This window comes from Desarmillaria tabescens, assembly GCF_030435595.1.
Source record: "Desarmillaria tabescens strain CCBAS 213 chromosome Unknown EV420scaffold_14, whole genome shotgun sequence".
Classification (NCBI taxonomy): Eukaryota; Fungi; Basidiomycota; class Agaricomycetes; order Agaricales; family Physalacriaceae; genus Desarmillaria; species Desarmillaria tabescens.
Genome location: NW_026848313.1, coordinates 777,435 through 795,544, shown reverse-complemented (window position 1 = coordinate 795,544; position 18,110 = coordinate 777,435). Strand labels below are relative to the sequence as shown.

The 18,110-nt window shown below is 48.7% G+C and overlaps 11 protein-coding genes across 11 annotated transcripts; 7 read left to right on the top strand and 4 right to left on the bottom strand.

Annotated features, from left to right (window-relative positions):
- The first annotated feature begins 238 nt into the window (after nt 1-238).
- Nucleotides 239-2,121, top strand: EV420DRAFT_1307614 (uncharacterized protein). The gene is made up of 6 exons (XM_060468511.1): nt 239-798; nt 850-921; nt 970-1,281; nt 1,334-1,575; nt 1,624-1,746; nt 1,802-2,121. The coding sequence occupies exons 1-6, from the start codon at nt 264-266 to the stop codon at nt 2,045-2,047; spliced, it is 1,530 nt and encodes a 509-aa protein (XP_060331971.1). The 5' UTR covers nt 239-263; the 3' UTR covers nt 2,048-2,121.
- A 57-nt stretch (nt 2,122-2,178) lies between these two features.
- On the top strand, nt 2,179-2,898 carry EV420DRAFT_1268924 (transcription initiation factor IID, 18kD subunit-domain-containing protein; the record flags this gene model as incomplete). The annotated part of the gene is made up of 3 exons (XM_060467467.1): nt 2,179-2,512; nt 2,565-2,662; nt 2,716-2,898. 3 exons carry the CDS (start codon nt 2,179-2,181, stop codon nt 2,896-2,898), a joined length of 615 nt encoding a protein of 204 aa, XP_060331970.1.
- Nucleotides 2,899-3,018: 120 nt separating this feature from the next.
- Nucleotides 3,019-4,168, bottom strand: EV420DRAFT_288852 (RNA-binding domain-containing protein). The gene is made up of 5 exons (XM_060481551.1): nt 3,765-4,168; nt 3,656-3,712; nt 3,445-3,606; nt 3,334-3,390; nt 3,019-3,276 (listed from the first exon to the last, which is right to left on the bottom strand). The coding sequence occupies exons 1-5, from the start codon at nt 3,859-3,861 to the stop codon at nt 3,203-3,205; spliced, it is 447 nt and encodes a 148-aa protein (XP_060331969.1). The 5' UTR covers nt 3,862-4,168; the 3' UTR covers nt 3,019-3,202.
- A 322-nt stretch (nt 4,169-4,490) lies between these two features.
- On the top strand, nt 4,491-5,662 carry EV420DRAFT_1268482 (kinase-like domain-containing protein; the record flags this gene model as incomplete). The annotated part of the gene is made up of 5 exons (XM_060467448.1): nt 4,491-4,763; nt 4,820-4,964; nt 5,014-5,150; nt 5,204-5,455; nt 5,513-5,662. 5 exons carry the CDS (start codon nt 4,491-4,493, stop codon nt 5,660-5,662), a joined length of 957 nt encoding a protein of 318 aa, XP_060331968.1.
- On the bottom strand, nt 5,505-7,096 carry EV420DRAFT_288829 (coiled-coil domain-containing protein 55-domain containing protein). Its single transcript, XM_060481550.1, has 3 exons — nt 6,738-7,096; nt 6,486-6,684; nt 5,505-6,430 (listed from the first exon to the last, which is right to left on the bottom strand). Exons 1-3 carry the CDS (start codon nt 7,062-7,064, stop codon nt 5,811-5,813), a joined length of 1,146 nt encoding a protein of 381 aa, XP_060331967.1. The 5' UTR covers nt 7,065-7,096; the 3' UTR covers nt 5,505-5,810.
- Nucleotides 7,097-7,112: 16 nt separating this feature from the next.
- On the top strand, nt 7,113-8,421 carry EV420DRAFT_1537599 (3' exoribonuclease family, domain 1-domain-containing protein). Its single transcript, XM_060472953.1, has 6 exons — nt 7,113-7,285; nt 7,342-7,420; nt 7,470-7,578; nt 7,638-7,853; nt 7,900-8,049; nt 8,102-8,421. Exons 1-6 carry the CDS (start codon nt 7,138-7,140, stop codon nt 8,183-8,185), a joined length of 786 nt encoding a protein of 261 aa, XP_060331966.1. The 5' UTR covers nt 7,113-7,137; the 3' UTR covers nt 8,186-8,421.
- EV420DRAFT_1537596 (checkpoint protein Hus1/Mec3) lies at nt 8,422-9,840 on the bottom strand. Its single transcript, XM_060472952.1, has 6 exons — nt 9,644-9,840; nt 9,481-9,595; nt 9,106-9,430; nt 8,879-9,053; nt 8,700-8,828; nt 8,422-8,639 (listed from the first exon to the last, which is right to left on the bottom strand). The coding sequence occupies exons 1-6, from the start codon at nt 9,684-9,686 to the stop codon at nt 8,530-8,532; spliced, it is 897 nt and encodes a 298-aa protein (XP_060331965.1). The 5' UTR covers nt 9,687-9,840; the 3' UTR covers nt 8,422-8,529.
- A 17-nt stretch (nt 9,841-9,857) lies between these two features.
- On the bottom strand, nt 9,858-10,730 carry EV420DRAFT_1333229 (SDHC, cytochrome b subunit of succinate dehydrogenase). Its single transcript, XM_060468836.1, has 5 exons — nt 10,655-10,730; nt 10,565-10,604; nt 10,357-10,514; nt 10,117-10,302; nt 9,858-10,063 (listed from the first exon to the last, which is right to left on the bottom strand). The coding sequence occupies exons 1-5, from the start codon at nt 10,719-10,721 to the stop codon at nt 9,978-9,980; spliced, it is 537 nt and encodes a 178-aa protein (XP_060331964.1). The 5' UTR covers nt 10,722-10,730; the 3' UTR covers nt 9,858-9,977.
- A 99-nt stretch (nt 10,731-10,829) lies between these two features.
- EV420DRAFT_1333226 (L-methionine transporter) lies at nt 10,830-13,638 on the top strand. The gene is made up of 16 exons (XM_060468835.1): nt 10,830-11,008; nt 11,056-11,180; nt 11,236-11,261; nt 11,319-11,335; nt 11,389-11,609; nt 11,668-11,873; nt 11,933-11,944; nt 11,997-12,230; nt 12,286-12,333; nt 12,381-12,498; nt 12,555-12,769; nt 12,818-12,864; nt 12,921-12,963; nt 13,014-13,077; nt 13,130-13,201; nt 13,248-13,638. The coding sequence occupies exons 1-16, from the start codon at nt 10,854-10,856 to the stop codon at nt 13,370-13,372; spliced, it is 1,728 nt and encodes a 575-aa protein (XP_060331963.1). The 5' UTR covers nt 10,830-10,853; the 3' UTR covers nt 13,373-13,638.
- A 318-nt stretch (nt 13,639-13,956) lies between these two features.
- EV420DRAFT_1225716 (uncharacterized protein) lies at nt 13,957-14,187 on the top strand (the record flags this gene model as incomplete). The annotated part of the gene is made up of 2 exons (XM_060466506.1): nt 13,957-14,017; nt 14,078-14,187. Coding segments are annotated over 2 exons (171 nt in total), but the record flags the coding sequence as incomplete, so codon positions are not given.
- Nucleotides 14,188-14,759: 572 nt separating this feature from the next.
- Nucleotides 14,760-18,078, top strand: EV420DRAFT_288392 (uncharacterized protein). Its single transcript, XM_060481549.1, has 4 exons — nt 14,760-15,695; nt 15,744-16,755; nt 16,806-17,720; nt 17,769-18,078. The coding sequence occupies exons 1-4, from the start codon at nt 14,922-14,924 to the stop codon at nt 17,894-17,896; spliced, it is 2,829 nt and encodes a 942-aa protein (XP_060331961.1). The 5' UTR covers nt 14,760-14,921; the 3' UTR covers nt 17,897-18,078.
- Nucleotides 18,079-18,110: the final 32 nt, after the last annotated feature.

The following is an 18,110-nucleotide window of genomic DNA, read 5'->3' as shown; positions in this document are numbered from 1 at the left end:
ACGTGTGGATAAGGTCTCAGCAAGCTGAGCAGCCTAATCAGGTCCACCAAGGAACTCCCTTTCGGAGACTCTCGATATTTCTGGTAAAGACAAGAAGAAGATGTAGGCAAGAATCCTGGTGACATGCTTTGTCGGGAAATTTGAAGCTTGAAGGCCTGGGTGACGATGAAGGTCGAGAGTCGAGGTCAAAATGATCGTGTGGCAGCCACGTGCAAAGGTATTCCTTTTTCTGACCAACACGAGATCTCCTTACTTACTCCACCATGCCACCAAAGAAACCAAAGAAAGGCCAGGCCAAGTTCAAGCAAGCCACCCTGTTTGAATTTTCATCTTCACCGGCGCGTCCTCCTCTTCAGAAATACAAATCGAAGCGGCGTGTCAAAGACCAGGAATTCGAACCGTCAGTTTCACCTACGAAACGCAAACGAGGACGCGTTACAGAGAAGGACGCGTCAGACGGAGGTGGTTCGGACTCAGACGTTGGGGGGATAAAATTTGAACCCAAACTGCAAATTGATGAAGCTGAGCCGTCTCCAGTGAAGCGAAGGCGAGTTGTAGTTGAAAGCGACGATGAAGATTCTTCTGGATCCCCTGCTCTTGTAACGAACAAGTTGAACCTCAAATCCAGATCACTAAAATCCAGCAAAGAGAAACGTCCAAGCAAACCACAGCCGGTCCAGCAAGATTCAGGTTCAGGATCCGACGTTCCAGTTGTTCGGCGTAGTAGATTGCGCAGGGGCCCTCGCCCTTCGTCCCCACTTGAAGAAACAGAAGAGGATGACGAGCTAGAGGAAGAACGTGCGTTACTCTGCTACTGACCGGCGGATGTTGTTTGATCATTGTGCGCAGATATTCTGGAGTCGCGTTTACGTTCACGCCATAGGAAAACGGCTTTTCAGCGCAACCTTGAAAAACTGAAACGTGCGCACTAACCAGCTCTGATGCACTACCTTCTAAATAGCCTTATAGGAAAGAAACAGGGAAAGCCGATGGAATCAACAGACTCAGAGGAACAGGAGGATGAGTCTGAGAATGACGGTGACAGACCATTCAAAGGCGCACAACCAGAAAGCGACCATGATAGCCTTTTCGATGAAGATTCAGACAAGTCGTCTGATTTCATCGTCGAAGATGACGGGGACGGCGCCGCTCTACTACCCGCCGAGTTCAGGCCCCAACAAGATCTTGCGCACCAATTCAAGATTGTTTTCCAGTTCTTCGTCCATATAGCTGTCCATCCTGCCGTCGAGAGGCACGACTTCATGAAACGTGCAATGAAAGGCAAGTAAAGCTTCCTCATTTTATATTCATCGCTCAAACTGCAGTTGTGAAGATGATTACTTTTCTGTAGCGCTAATATCTGCTCGGAGAAAACTTATCGGCCTGAGAGATTCTCTCGTTGCATCGTCTGTATGGCGCCCTGAATTCAAGAAGTCGCTGGAGACGTTTCCGGATCTTAACTTGTTCAAACTAGATTTTGCTCTTCCCCAGTGCGACGCCTGCCATTTGGGGGGTAGGCTATCAACATTGAGAGGACAGCTCGACGGCTCGCCTTATGATCCGTTGGGTTTCCAAGTAAGTCCAGGTTTCTCTGCTGACAACGTTTTGTAAATTGCTTCGCAGAATCTACCTGATGAGCCGAATGACAGCGATGACGAGGACAATGAGGAGCAGACACGCGAATTTTACTTTGGACGCTTTTGCGCCAAACGCACGCGAGTATATCATGAAATATCCCATTGGGAGGTACGTTTCCTTCTAGTATCACCTGCGTCGGAGTTAATGGAACCGTTTCTCCTAGTACAAACTATTCAAGTCCGTAGAGAACGAGGTTGACGAGCTCCACGTCCACAAGCAATCCGACGGATTTATTCGCGTAGCATATGCAGGTGGAAAGAAGCCTCCTGAAGACCTTGATGACGCTGATGGAATTTGTGAATGGCTCGACGAGCGAAAGATCATTGAGATTGAGTGGCAGAAGATAAAGGAACTAATGGAGCGAGCGAGGCAGTTGGAATCTGGTGTGAATGGAAACGACAGTGACTGATGATACGTGGTTACTTACTGTATGGTATATGTTTACTTTAATGCTGTATATGCTGGATACCATTCTCACTCTGGATTTGATGTGCGTGAAATTGGGTAAAAGTTTCCCACGATACCTCAACGTTAACCGCCATGTCATACTACACTCAGCCAACCTCCGCGACGTATCCTTACGGTGCTTACGCCCAAACACCTTACGCGTATCAGTCTCCTGCTGGCTACCAGCCATGGTCATATCATCAGTATCCCTACGTCCATCCAGGTGCGCAAGTGGTCAGGCCTGCGACACAAGTACAACCACAACCACAACGACCAGCACCGACACCGACACCGACGGTACCTAGGTCTACGACATTCCAACCTTACACACCATCATATGTGCGAGACAACACAGCTTCAACGAGCACAGGTGCAGGACGAGGGTCGAGAAAGCAGTCGAATATGAAAGGCTTGTTCACCAAAGAGTGTAAGCGCAGTGCTCTCCTGCCCCCTCTTCTATTTGTCTTAGTGGTTCATAGTGAAGAATCTCATGTACGGGTTTGGAGACGACAGAAATCCAGCAAATGACACCGTGAATGTAATGGAGGAGATTCTTATTGAATACATCACTGATGTCGTGCGTGTCTCACTCATCCTTTTCTGTTGACCAAACGCCGACATCGCACACAGTGTCTAGCGGCTGGCGGCTCATCAAAGAAAGGCCGTTTATCTGTTGACGACTTACGTCGTGTTCTCTCGCGGCCAGCCGACTCGAAGAAGCTGGCTCGAATGGAGGAGCTGCTGTTCATGCAGGAAGATATCAAACGTGCTCGAGCGCAATTTGATGATGCAGACAATCCGAGAGGCTTATAATAGACGAACAAATACCGGTGCGTAGTAATCTCTAGACATTGTCGGCCTTGTCCTCAGTAAACAAGTTTGGACCTTGCTAAAGCTGCTTTTCCACGTAGACCCACGTCGATTGACGGCGATTCTCAGCCGAGAATTCTGTCCTTCGCCATGTACATATACAGGAACGCGTTCAGTGGTATGTCCAGGGACTGGGGTCGGAGGTAGGTTGCACACGGGGCTAAGGGCTTATCGTTCTATCGTCAATGGCTTGAACGGCATGGTGCGAATTCACATACCTTTTCAGTGCTATAATAGTAGTGTATAGTCACTCTTGCATGGCATCTTCATTGGCGTCTTCAGATTCTGCCCGGTCACGCTGGGTGGTACGGCCTTGCACGCCTCGAAAAAAATAAAATTCAGTCCGGAACATCTGAGGCAGATCTGCGGAAAACATACCTCCACTTTCCGCGAGAGGTTTTGCGTGTTCCTTGAGCCATTCTTCTGATTCCCAGACTAAAAAATGGGGTCACAAAGAGAAATGAAGGACAAGTATATGCAGCAGCTCACCGGCCCTGTTTCCTCCCAGTTGCATAGGCGTCTTCATGGGCCGAGCCAAATTGACCTTTATGACTTTGCCGTGCATTTCGTTCATGTCCATATTGTCAATGGCATCCTGAGCATCGGCAGACGAACCATATGTGACAAAAGCGAAGCCACGATGTTTCGCCTCTGCAGCAAAGTTAGCCGAGGGTCCTGAAGGAGTGTTCCTAGCACCGACCAGACTGTTGGTTGAGATTTGTTACAGCCGAAGGTAGCTGGACCTCGATAATGTCACCTGCGAGACTGCCATGAATACAGTCGAAGAGCTGCAACATGGACCGACATACCAAAGGTGGAAAAGTGTTCGTATATCATAGTTTCATCGACATCTTCGGCGATTCCTCCTACAAAAACGGTCTTCTTTGATTTCGTACCCTCCTCCATGGCAAGGGCTAGATCAAGGGAACCAAGGATAAATGAAGTGGTTGGTGACGATGGAGGACGCAAATGGAAGAAGACTTCGCGCGACAGACGGCACCGCTCAGCCTTGGTTCGGCACGTGGCAGATGGATTACCTAAAGCGGCCTTGCCCAGGGCCCAGTAGCCCGGACCGATCTTGATTCTTTGGTTCCAGTCAATCCATGCACCCAAGTACCATTCATGTGCTGACGGCTGCCTTGAAAAAGGGGGGTCATTGCAGTAACATTACGTATCATAGAACATTCTGACTGCCGTGGGGGAAGCTGCAGGATATTTATTTCGCCTCCACCGACCCCGGTTTGTGGATCACTTTTTAGCGCTACTTCCTGAGAAGTTTTTGCCTCTTTGCCGAAAAAAATGGGCATCAAACAACCGTCTTTCAGAATATGGTTATAAAACCTGTCGCTCCTTGATTGTAAACATGCGATCTTCCGGGCACGGCCTCTGTCTTTTACTCTCAATGGAATTTCTTTCCTACCCCCGTCATTCTCGATGATATTGTTTTCGACCTTGCCGTGGCTTAAATTTGTCCTATATAGAGGCTGCGTTTAGCCCATGCTTCCTTGTATACCCCTCCGATGATTCTACAGGACATGTCCGCTTCGTGGCGCAAGGACGACCATGAGCCATTGTCCCCTGCTTCCTCCTCTTCCTCCGGGGACGAGGAGGATGTGAACTGTCGCGTTTCTCCACACTGGCCTGACTATCGTAACCTGTTGCTGTCGAAGGGATTTCGCTTGGACACCGTGCGCGACGTTAAACAGTATTACCGTGATCACTTTGCGGACGGTGTCAACCGACTACCGTCCTCGACAAGGGCGCGCTTATCACATGGGGACGATGCTCTCTGTCCGGATGACGGGCTGGTACGTGTTGTCGGTGACATGTGTACCGAACCTTGATGTCCATTATATATTCACAGCGCGACAATCTGTTTCGAGGAACATGCATTCGGAACGGTGCAAAAGTTGTTATCAAGGCCGTGCACTGCCGAAGCCGTGAACTAGAAGTGATACGGTTTCTTTCGACGTCCCCAATTCGAGAGCATGAAATGAACCACTGTATTCGTGCGTTCATAAGTCTTGTACTCGTCCCCCCGCTTAATGCGGCCAACAGCCGTCCTTGATCTGGTAGTTGTACCTGACGATGAGCTGGCCTTCATCGTAATGGAGGAATGGTCTTCGCAATTGATTGCGGATGGGGGGCCATGCTGCTTAGGACTTTTTCTCGGAGCACTACGGCAATGCATCGAGGTGGGTCTGCTCGTTATTCCGAATTCAAGTGATGACTCTTTGAATTCGGACAGCATGCCGTCTTTATGCACATGCATCGAATCGCTCACCTGGACATCTCCCTACGAAATCTGGTCACTGATTATAACGGCCGCTATGCATACATTGACTACGAGTTGAGCCGGAGAGTGGAGCTAGGGCAACGTGCATCCATTGTCGATTTTCGAGCCACAGAAGTTCCTCCGGAATGCGAAAATGGTGAATGCGGCGATCCATTCAAGGTGGATGTATGGGCCCTTGCGGTGCTAATGCTCCGAGCATGCAAAGTACGTTATCCTTGTGCGGTTTGAGCGTGGATAGTTTGCTTTAATTGGCACGCCTAGATGTGCGGATATTGCGTCCCAGAACTACTTGAGATCATCAAGCCCATGCTGAATGAAAATCCAGATGACCGTCCAACGGCTCTCGCGGTATTGAAGGCATTTGACAGGATGATACCATTGATTGGAGACCATCGACTGCAAATCTGCTGACGTGACAAGACTGTGTTTATCTCGGTGTAATGGCGTGTTCACGTCGGTAGACAGTATTGAAACCATCAAATATAGCACTAATAAGTATACATAGTAAGACAATAATTACAGGTAAACTAGAAATACAACTTATCTCGAAAAGAAGAATCTACGAGGGCTCGATATCAATGTTTGTAGAGTGCTCCAGTTTTTGCCGTTTCCTGGCCAAATATCGTTCCCGAGCACTCTGAACGTCCGATTCATTATTCCTTCGGGCAATGACGCGCTCGTGGGCCTCTTGTTCTGCTCGTTGCTTCTCAAGAGCCAAACGCGACTTCTCTTCTTCCATTTGAGTTTGGATTTCTCTCGCCCTTCGTTCATTTATTTCCCTGCGACTGGCTGCGGTCCCAACAGCACGGTGTGATTGAACGGCCTCCGTTTGGGCATCCTTGGGTTTACCCAGAGTGGATCGCCCCAATTTCCTCGTGTTTGGACCGGACAAGTTTAGTCCGGCTGCCAGCAGCTCTCGTTTGTCCACGATCTGATTATCATCATTCAATTCGACTTCTCTGCCCTGTTGTCGCGCGATCCGCGCTAGCTCCAAGTCAGACATCGGCGTAAAGTCGGGAGGTTTGGTGATGGTCAGGTTCGGCATGGGACCTTGTGGACCAATGGTAGGCTTCTGCGTTGCCGCCACGGTAGCTTCATGATTCTGCTCCGAATCTTCAAGGAGTTTCCTGTAGAAATGGGCCATGCCTGTCGTTGCACCACCTTGCTTCTTTTGTAATTCTACAGGGTGACAATTCAGTCCCAAGTCAGTGGTACAGAGATGGATTTGACTGACCTTCACGTCCTTTCTCCTCCTCTTCCGCTCTGCGCACTTCTGCCATTTGATCCTTGTACGCCTGAGTGACAAAGGACTCCTTGTCCTTGAATTCGTCACCTTCAGCTTCACGTTCGTGTTGCATCATTTTCTCTTCAGCGCGTAAATGATCAAGTTTTCGCGTAGCTGCAGATTGCAGGAGACCGTGTATATATTTTGGCTGAAGGTATACTGTCAGTAAGGAAAAGAGAGAGACAAACAGAACTTTGCCACCTTTCTCTGAGCCGAGTCTAATTCCTTGGCCTCTTTCTGCTTCTGTTTCGCCTCCTGCATTTTATCCCAGACTTCATCATACTCATACACTGAGGCGTCGATTTTTTTCTCTGCATCCATGCGTTTCTTCATCGCCTTGGATGTGAGCACATTCTGAGCCAGTAGTTTCTTGTTCGCAGCCGTGTTTTTGTCTGCGGACGATGTCGGTGCTGCATCGACGGGCTCATCGTCGTCAAGAGAAGCAAAAGCAGCAGGTCGCTTGAGAGAGGGAGCAGATTCTGCAGACGGCCTTTTCGTCTTTGCAAGGGAGAAGGAGAGTTTCGACATCGTGGGCGAAGACAGCTGCAGCCTAGCCGCCGGCACACCGGAGTTCCAACCGATCTTGGCTTATAACACCTTCATGGCTCAGTCTGGCTTCGACCGAAGACGAATCAATGGCCCGGAGGAGAGCTTTCCTCCAACATACGACGACGACGACATCGAGGATCCTGTATGGAAGTTGGGAATGCCAAGAAAAGGCAGAAATCCAAACGACATCCGGCCCATTTGTATGACATCCTGTTCGAATTTTCGCTCATCTTGGAGATTCAACGGAGTGTTCTAGTTCTCCAGCCAGGTCTTATAACACAAGCAAATGGGTCTGCATATATCGAGACTGAAAAGACAAAAATTGCTTGCGCCGTGTATTTCTTTCTGCCGTCTTCGAAATACCGGATTATTCATTGGTTGTAGTTACGGCCCCCGACAGTCGAAAAACACTGCGTACAGCGAGAATGGTCGATTGAACGTTGAAGTGAAATTTGCTCCCTACTCATGTGAGCGGAGGAAAGCGCCGATGCGTGTAAGTTGTCATTCCGTCTGTTTTCTCTTGGATTCTGTAATCATTCATAGTTTTTTTAGGATGCCGAAGATCGCTCTTTGGCTACTGCTATACACCAAGCACTTTTATCTTCAGTGCGCCTAGAGCTGCTGCCAAAGTCGACAATCGATATTTTTATTGTCATCATTGAAGCGGACGGTATAGAAGGATGCATTGCATCCGGCTCAGTAGCAGCCTGTACTGCCCTGGCTGATGCTGGGATTGAAATGTTTGGACTCGTTGTGGCTTGCTCGGCGGTCAGTAAGGTACTCTGTTCTATAAGGTTTACTGAACATCACATAGGCCCTTGTCGGACAAGATATATGGTTAGATCCGGCTGCGCACGAAACGGAGGCATCCAGTGGATCTCTGATCCTGTCCACCATACCGGCATTAGGAATGGTCACAAGTGTCTGGCAAAATGGCCAAATGCGACCTGAGGAGGTTCTCAAGGTATGTCAAGCCTGCATCTATTTGGTATCCCATCCTAATATTCGTTATTTAGTGCATGGACCTTTGCCAAGAACGATGTACAGAAATTCACTCTGTCGTGGCTCAGGCACTGTTGGACAATGTCCGCTCAAGCTGAGCATTCGTTGTAAAGAAGCAAAAAAGTACCCTGTTGTTTTTACCACCCTTTAATATTGTAAAGTATTCAGAGCATTATCATATCCAGCGCCTCGGGTCGGTCCATTGGAGATAGCCCCATGAAAACACACATTCTCCAGAAATGGAAGGATCATGTCGGCGATGAGATGAAATATTCGGTACTATGCCCAGCACGTACCGATGTTAAGCTTATCTGCCAATAGTGCCGCACGACGGTGGTCTGTTAAACACACTTATATATATTTCCTACTTGGGGAAGGGCATTGATAAATGATTAATGACTAGGCTAGCAAATAGAATAAGTCTGAGAGAAAAACTAGCGATCTAACCGTCATCGTCCAGCATAGCAGGTATGTAAAAGGTCAGCACCCCTCCCGCATCTGCCACGTCTCCAATATACACATACAGTATCATACAGTGGTTCTGACATATACCTGAAGGAGATCAGAATCAATGTGCTTCACCTTGCATTTGATTCGCTATAAGCGACTTACAAGCAATCGTGGTAGTTGAGACAACATGACTTTGCAGAAATTTGATAAAACTACGGATAGAAACGAGGACACTGAACATCTCGTTGGGATCTGGAGGAGGATCCTCCTGCTGGGATGCGTTCTCCCGCGCTGCAGAGCTATCTCAGATACGAGAAGCTTCGCCAGAAAACATAACATACCCATTTTTGGATTCGTACATCCCTTCCACTCAGTGTCGACCTTGACACTTTCAGTGTGTATAGAAAGATGAAGGCATCCGTTGTTGTTTGCGCGCACTCCAAGTACATTGGACATGGGCCGGAGACGATCAACGATCGTTCGCAGCTTCTGTAAGGGCGGAAGGAGGATGTGAGTCTATAGTTCTATCAGTATAGGTAGCGGTAAAGCAGCAAAGGACATTACGAACGTCTGGCTCAGGGCACATGGGCTCATTCAATCTCTCGACGTCGCTTGGCTTCATTACCTCAATCTTGACATCGTGTGTGACTTTAACGCGTCGGCCTACTCTGGTCATTCCAGTGATATCAAAACTGAGGACAGCCTGGTCGTTCTTCTTTGCGAGTTTCATGACGACCTCTTCGGCCTCGAACGAAGACAAGGCTCCGGTAGTGGAGGACGATGCAGACCTGAGAGCAGCAAGGAGAGCCTCCGAGAATAGAGACACGGTGATTTCATTTGACGCGTTAGACTGGATACGATAGCTGCTGAATATTGATTCGACCTTGATTTGACTGGTCTGGCTGAGTTGTACGCATAGATATCAAAAGCGGCACCGACGTACGACCAGACCTGTATACCGCCTTCATTCGTGTCGCTATTGCAGATGAGATGCATGTTCGTTTCTGTGAATTTGATGATGCATTTCTTTTGAAGCTTCTCGATGGATTGTATGATTCCTGCAAGAAAATGGGTCTACAGCAGAAGATACAGGCCAGGGTACAGACGGAAGAAAGTTGGAACATTGTCGATAGTTGTTCGAAAACGCATGTCTTCTTATCGTGAGTGTTTGAACAACAATATACGTTCAGATTATAGATACAAGCATGGTGTTTGGAAGAACGTCGAAGTATCAAGTCAAGAGCAGGCGCGTCACGGTCCAGCCGCTGCACGACAGCAGTGAGCACGTGCATAAAGGTTGTCCCTGATACTAAGTAGTATAACTGGAGACAAAAATCGATTATTTGCAGAGATCTGTGATACACTTTATATGCTACATGCAACAGTCGTGGGAACTCAGTGCACTCTTATGCTCGCTCGAAAACAAATCCAGGAGTTCATTCACATAAATACAAGTACAATGGTTGATAGACCGGCAAGACCCAGCATGGCATAGCCAGTATTGTAGACGCTCTCCACGGAAAGAACTAAAAAAAAGAGAATAAGCAGTCAGATGGATAGATAGGAGGAGAGAGCATACACTTGGTTGTCGAATCCCAGACAAGATGCCTCACCCCGTTCCAGGAATGGTAAGCAAATGGTGCAGCAAGAATGGTCTTTCCCACGTATTTGACAACATCAGGGAGGCCGCCCACAAATTCAACAATATGGGTGCTGTCGAAGGTCCCTGGAGCGACGAGATAGGCCAAGGAGAAACCATAGAGCACTACAGCACCCTGTTAATAACGTGCAATCTGTCTGAACGCCATGATATACGCACGAGCACCAAGGCTGGCGCCAGTGGCACGGTTGGCGATGGAGGTGATTGCTGGTAGCTGAGGCTGGTAGATATGCCAAGGACTGCTGGGGCGTTTGAGACGCTGTTTGTTGAGAATTTCAACAGATGCTGTAGATGGGAGTGACTGGATCTGGACATTTCTGGAGAACTTGCGTGAGCCTAGGCGTTCCCGTGCACCGAATTGCCTCACCGTTTGGCAATGAGGCTCCGACCGACGACCTGATTTTGAACTGCAGACAGTCAGTCAGGAGGCACAGAGTAGCATTAATACCGTACATACCCAATCGCGGAGCAAATGCAGCTTGCCTGAGGGCTGGCCCCAAACCTACAGCGCGAGTGAGCATCATGGTTCTTGCAAAGGCGGGAAACGTCGGAATCACAGGTTTCCGCTCGAAGTCTCTGCCAATCACGAACAAACAAACAGGGCCGAACGTTCGAATTTTCAATTTGAACAATTTCATTCTCGTTCTAATCTTTCCATGCCCTCTTCGTATGTTTCTCTCAGGTCACCATTGAATGGCCATTATACCACTTCACCAACTCTTTCTCCACGAGATTCACGCGACTCAGAAGATTCTCTAAGGAACCTCGAGATTTCGGAAGGTCCCCTTGCCGCACCGCCGTCGTATGGACGGTACGTGTCTTTTCCCTCAGATTTGCAGGGTCTTTCATATGCTGTAGAGGGCGATCATATTCTGTCAATGGATTCGATTTCCAGCAAGATCTTCTGCCTCTAAGTGCGAGCTTGACAGATCCTGAACTGGTAGCCAGTGAATCCGGCGACAAGAATATAGGGTTGCTCAATGGTAAGTGACAACGGTCGCAGTATGATAGACAGGATCTCATTTAACTTTCATTTAGGGATTGCTCTTGTCGTTGGACTTCAGGTATACACTCTGTAAACTCATGCTCTCTTTGGTAACTGATTTCTTTCAATTTGACAGATAGGATCAGGAATATTGTCGGTCAAACTATTTCGTCTTAGTTCGCGTTTGACGTAAGGTCTTTCTCCAGCTCGTCACCGGGTGTTGTGGTTGCGAATACGAACACTGTTGGTGCAAGTCTGGCCGTTTGGCTCGCGTCTGGTCTATTAGCATGGACTGGAGCAAGTAGTTTTGCGGAACTGGGATCCGCAATACCGCAAAATGGTGGCGCGCAAGCCTATTTATCGTATGCCTATGGACCCCTCATCTCGTATCTCTTCGCGTGGACTGCCATAATCGGACTTAAACCTGGTACGAAATCCGGTGTCATTGATTAATGGCACACCTCATAAACCCAACCAATGTTAAGGTGGTAATGCAGTGATCAGCCTTATTTTCGCAGAGTACATCAATCGGATATTTTGGCATACTACGCGGTCTGAGGTATCGCCGGATGATATTCCTGACTGGGCCATCAAACTTACTGCAATAGGCGCAGTATTGGCTGTAACTCTGTTATGCATCTGGACGCGTAAATTGGGTGCCCGTGTCGCAGTCGTGTTCACTAGCGTAAAAGTCAGTGCTAGACTGCTCGATGCCCGTATTTTTGATGTCGAGACAACTTTTCCTTGCAGGTAGCCGCTTTAGTACGTAGTATGCAAATGGTGCATACATGCCGTTGCTAAAGTCAGCATCCAGATCTCGATTACAGCATTAGGCATAATTCAGCTCGCTCGCGGAAGAGCCGCGGAGTCTTTCAAGAAGCCATGGTTTGAAGGATCCAGCAAGAGTCCGTCTGCTTATTCGTTAGCGCTCTACTCGGGTCTATGGGCTTTCGACGGCTGGGACCAGGCAAACTATGTGGGAGGGGAGATGCATAATCCCGAAAAGAATATTCCTCGGACTATACATTCTAGCATGGCTATCGTCACGGTCTGTAAGGAAAGCCCTCTATGACCTTCACTTGTTGATCTGGTCACTTATCTAGGTGTTATTTCTACTGGCCAATATCTCCTACTTTGTGGTTCTAGATAAGGTGGGCTCTTCTATTCCTGTGCAGCTTGGAATTAACACTGGAGATAGGATCTTGTCGGTCTGAGCAATACAGTTGCCATGGACTTTGGACGGGCATTGTTTGGACCCATAGGAGGGACTGTTTTTGCCTTTATGGTAGCATTCTCATGTTTTGGTGCTCTAAATGGTGTGTTGCTCCCTTCTTTGAGACTCGTGGCTCTATTTACCGGGCCTTTCCGACAGGATCATTCTTCACATCCTCACGTCTCATTTACGCCGCCGGTAGAGAACGGTATCTTCCTTCTCTTTTTGGGCGACTGCACACGACTAGGAAGACCCCTTTGAATGCCACGTTGTTGCAAACAGCCATTACTACCGCTTTCATCCTTGTGGGCGGCGGGTTTCGTTCTCTCATAAACTTCTCTGTTGTTGCGTCGTGGGGATTCTATTTTCTCACTGTGAGTTCTTGGTGACACTGGAATACTTCTGTTTACGTTTCAGATTAGGTTCTGGGACTAGTTATTCTACGGGTGAAGGAACCAGCGCTAGAAAGGTAAAACTAAACACAGGGTATCTCAACTCTAAAGCATCATCTGATTCACGACACAGACCTTACAAGACATGGATAATAACACCGTTGATATTTTGTGCGGTAGGTATATACTTGTATGATCCACTGGATGACAGTAACTTTGGCCGAAGGTCGCATTGTTTCTCATTTGCATGCCAGTTATCGCTGCGCCATTACCCGCAATCGCAGTTCTAGGTATGCACGGCAACAGTTGTGGGTACCTCGGGAAACTAACGTCTTTTCATAGGCTTTGTGGTTGCCGGCATTCCCGTGTACTACATCACACACCGAAGAGATAAAGATTCACTACGGATATTTGGTGAGTAATTCCCCCGAGAACGAAAGCCTAAACTCATAGTTCCCAGCTTGGATTTATCCTTGTTTTGACCGGTTACGAGGAGGACCACGCGCAAGCGATGGTTGGCAGGCGGTAGCAACCGAAGGAGACGAGCAGATGGAGATGGTTGAAGGACGAGGTTCTCACCGATGACCCTGGTTGTATAATATATATAGAGGCTTAATGACGGATATTTGTGGGCGAGAAGGTCCTCCGTATGTCGTATCACATTCACAGGGGTACGCTGTGATTTGCTCGCAGTTTCCCCGTTCCCGACAATGACCCTGAAACGATGCGTCCGTCGTACCCAAAGAAAGTGCTGGCATGGGTACAATCCTGATATATGCCATGGACATGATTCGTAATGTGACGATTCCGAATGCGGGTCAGATCGATGACGCGATCTGATGGTGAGTCTGACTTATAAGCACTCGCGCTTGGTAAACAGTGTCAACAGTTTTCCTTCCCCTCACCAGTTCTCTTGTGTATAACTACTCTGGTTGACTTTCTTGTCTATCCCCTTACTTCTTTTGAACTTTTCCTGTGAGGGAAACTCACCTTTCGTGCTGTACTTGATGCTGACTTTGAGACCCAGGTAGATCACTATGGAAAGTCTTGTCATCGAGCGTTTCTACTTGGCGCTTAACTTTTCTCTAGGTCGAGCAAACCTACAAATTCGATGTCAAGGTGAGTCGCGCCTGAGACATGCTGTATTCATTGTTCACAAGCGCGAACAGATGACTTGCACTGGATGCTCCGGCGCTGTCACTCGTGTCCTCGAAAAGGCCAAACTTGACGGTGAGCGAACGCCGCGGTTTTTGTCACGAGTCTTCTTTACTGAATGGGTTCTGAATGCAGGTGTGAATGACTACTCCGTCAATCTGGATACGCAAGAAGTCATTGTGAAGGGAAGCATTCCCTACGAAGACGTTCTTGCCAGAATCAAGAAGACTGGCAAAGAGGTGCGTCGCAGTCTGTCTAGGACACTTGATGTTCTTGAACGCCACTGCGACAGGTCCGCTCTGGAGAGATTCTAAACTGATTTATGTGTCTGGACTTGGCGGTTTTGAATTATGATGAATTTACTAGGGTTTTATTGCTCGTGGCATACCTAAATAGACCTTATGCATGATGTCTGAGATCACACCGGATCGGATCCATTTTCTTCCACCGTCTTATGTACCTCCAAGGAAAGCTCGGGTGCCGCAAGGGTGCGAAAGTAACTATTCTCGACAGCCGTACTATGTAGCTTCAACGATTATCCGATTCCGATTTACCCCGCAGCCTTACGCCGAGACGTCTAGAAAGCAAAGTACAGGTAAATTATCATGCAGTACTACTTATACAGCCAAGAATCCTGCACATGTACAACTTTAATCCGAACTCAGACCTTACACCGCCAACCCTCGTTGGCTTCGCTTGGGCGGCGCGGCGGGATGAGATCACGTGCAGAATCTGGAACTTTTAATCTTAGACTAAGGCAATACGCAGCAATTACGCCCATCCACTCCCTCTTTCCGGTTTCTTTATTTAAGACATCCATGACCGTACTGCCGCTGCCAGTTTCCTTTCTTTTCCAAGTCTAACTCTTTGCCAGTCAATCGCAGCTGTCGTCGTCGTTTCTCACCCTCCGCAGCTCCGGTGCTACGCTTCATATTTTAAATATCCAGAGCCCATCCCAGTCGGGGCACCTCTCGCCACCATGTCCTCGTCATTGCAGGCCGTAGATCCCAATCCGACCACGCCTGTGTACACCAATGATGTCCAGTGGATCACGGCGTACCTTGTGATACACATGATGAGTGACAACTCGCGCCGGTACGCCTATATATTCTGGTTTTGCGTCGCGGTAGTTTTCCTTCTTTTTACCCTTCTCTACCTTACACGGTTCCGTGGCGGCACGTTGGGCGCTTACTGGGCTAAGTGGGCAATACGAAGACGGACCTGGAGAGGAAAGATTGCCCGCAAACGGAACCAGTATCCTATATCCTTACCGCCGAACGGCCAGCTGCTGTGCCTTGCCCTACTCCCAATCGTTGCAATCCTGCTCTGTTTTGCCGGCCCGGACTATATCAATCCTGCCGACGGTCTCTTTGACGTCACCAATCCAGGATTATCAACTCGTTCCTACGATGTCTCCCAGTTTACCCGTTGGCAGCCACAGTATACTATATACAAGGCTTGGTGGACAGCCGGCGGTAGGGCAGGGATCATTGCTTTCTGCCTTCTCCCGCTCTGTGTCCTGTTTGCCCTCAAGGCCCCACCTTTCGCCATCTTCGCCCTTCCATTCACGACTCAGATACACTTTGACAAGCTATCCTGGCTCCACCGGTGGTCCGGCAGGCTCATATACATCATAACCATTCTTCATGTCGTGTTTTGGAGCATCCAATTATTGAGAGACACCCGCAGCTTAACCGGCAAAGAGGCGTATGTGTATGCCTGGCAGTACGAAAAGTTTTTATATGGGTGGGCGGTATGTTTCTTCTCCATCTTTGTTAAATACCTACTCATTATTCGGTAGGCCTTTATTCTTATGACACTCCTCGTAGTTCTCTCGATTCATCCAATACGGAAGCATCACTACGAGACCTTCTACATCGGCCATATCGCTTTCGTGCCGCTTACTTTGGTATTTTCTGCCCTCCATCATCCTCCGGTGGCCATGTGGTGTTGGATTGCCTTAGCCATCTGGATCGCAGAGCGTGTATGGCGTGGCACTTGGTGGTTTTATACGAACGGCCTCTTTGGTAGAGATACCACCTCGGCACCAGCAACCGTCGTAACCTCACCAGCACACAAGGCGGTGGACTCTGAAAGCCAAATGCTGCGTCCGTCTGCATACCCATCCCCAGAGTCTTACTCAGGATACCCTCCGCCAGCACCATCACCCTATCTTTCCGACCAATACTCTCGTCTTTCGCTAATGGAACCCACCAGCGCGTTGCGGTACTCTCCACCCCCAGGTTATGCGCATGTTGAGCTTCTGTCCGGAGCCACAGTGCGTCTAACATACATATCTCCAGGATTTCTCTCCTGGGCTCCAGGCCAACACTTCTTGATCAACGTCCCTTCCGTTTCACGCCTTGTCAGTCATCCTTTCACTGTTGCATCTATATGCGATGAGCAGGCCCCTTCAAATTCGGGTCGCGCCATCGTTCTTCTCGTTAGATCTAAAGCTGGGTGGACGAGAGATTTATGGGATTATACCCTTAAGCTGCTGAGCCAGGGTCAGAACCACCCACCGGGTGAAAACCCCCCGAATGGAACGGTTATGCCAAAGAATGGTGTTCTTATGCGAATGTTTATAGACGGACCCTTTGGGAGCGCCGTACGTGCTCGTTGGGAGGATAACGCCACTGTTGTCATCTTCGTTGCTGGATCTGGTGTCAGCTTCGGCTTATCAATACTTGAGTATGTCTGCCTTTGCTTGGCTGGTCGGGATGGTAAACATCTTGGCGGGCGAGCTGGTGGGTGGGGGCGGAAAGGTTTCGCCACCAGACGGGTAAGATTTGTGTGGCTCATCCGAGAATACGGTATGTTGTAAATCATATATTTCTTCCACCATGTTCACCCCTGACAATAGGACATATTCAATGGTGTGCGTCGATCCTTCGTCGGTGTATGTCCATGATTCCTTCTCCCGGTCTCGATGTGGACATTTTCGTGACTAATTTCCAACCCCAAATTCGTCGACAACCGTCGCGGCCGAAAATTGAACTCGATTCGGAACTCATACCCCCTGCGCCTCATTTCAACCGCCGGCCCGCCTCGCCTGCCGAATCCGAAAGCGAAGGCGAGGACGTCGATCTCAGCTACTATGTCGGGGAGTTTGGTGATGAAGGCGACGTAGGTGATATGTCTGTGAGACGACGCGAGGATTACACGCTCGACCTGACTAACTTCGATGGTGATAACGAGACGGCACTTCCTGGAGAAGCTCAACTTAATCGGCGTGTGCGGAAAGTCGGGAAGGACCGACGGGCACATACGCGGAAGTTCTCTCACGCGATTCACATGAAGGAGAAACTCGATGAATTTGCTCGTCTCCAGCGGCAGTCAATACATTCTACCGATGGATTGCTTACCCATGAGAACAAGCCTACTCACAAAAGAAACGTGTCGTCAGAATCGACAGTCGAAGGAGACCTGGCGAGCTCGAAGCCATTGTCTTCGGAGGACTATAATCGTCGCCATTCATACCTTTCCGCTGATTCTCACGTCCATGCCTCTTCTCCACTCCGCCCGCCAACACCTACTCTTAGCCCCCTTTCCCCCTCTTCTAACGAAACCGAAACGATTATGTCATTGAGTGCAGACACCCTGGAAACGCCCACTAGAGAGGGAGATGTAGATACCTATGGTCAAAGACTACACTTGAACGAACCGGAGATGCGCGATATGGCTGTTGTAGCTGAGCATGCCCGCCCGGGTAAACCTAGAATAGACCGGATTCTGAAAGATGAAGTTGAACGGTCTAATGGGTCTGTAATTGTTGCTTGTGAGTTCTTCTGGCTCCGCTATCGTTTAATACTGAATCGTTCTGCAGGCTGTGGACCCACCTCTTTCGGTGCGATGGTGCGTAAAGCCATTTCCCATCAGATCAATCCTGCCCGGGTGCGGAAGGGAGATAGACGAGGTTACATTGACCTCGTTTCGGAGGAGTTTGCATATTAATTCGGATTTTCCTTATACCTTTACTTTACATGGACGGACAAGTGTCGCATCTTCGTACATTTTCTTGCATCGCATCAGCTATCGTGGACTACAATCACTCTCCTTTACGCACAACCTTGTATCCAATCTATTTTACCATGTAATCTACAGCACAATAGCCCCTATTTTGCCGCTTTTGGTAACAAAATTTCCTACAACTTCGACGACGATTCCT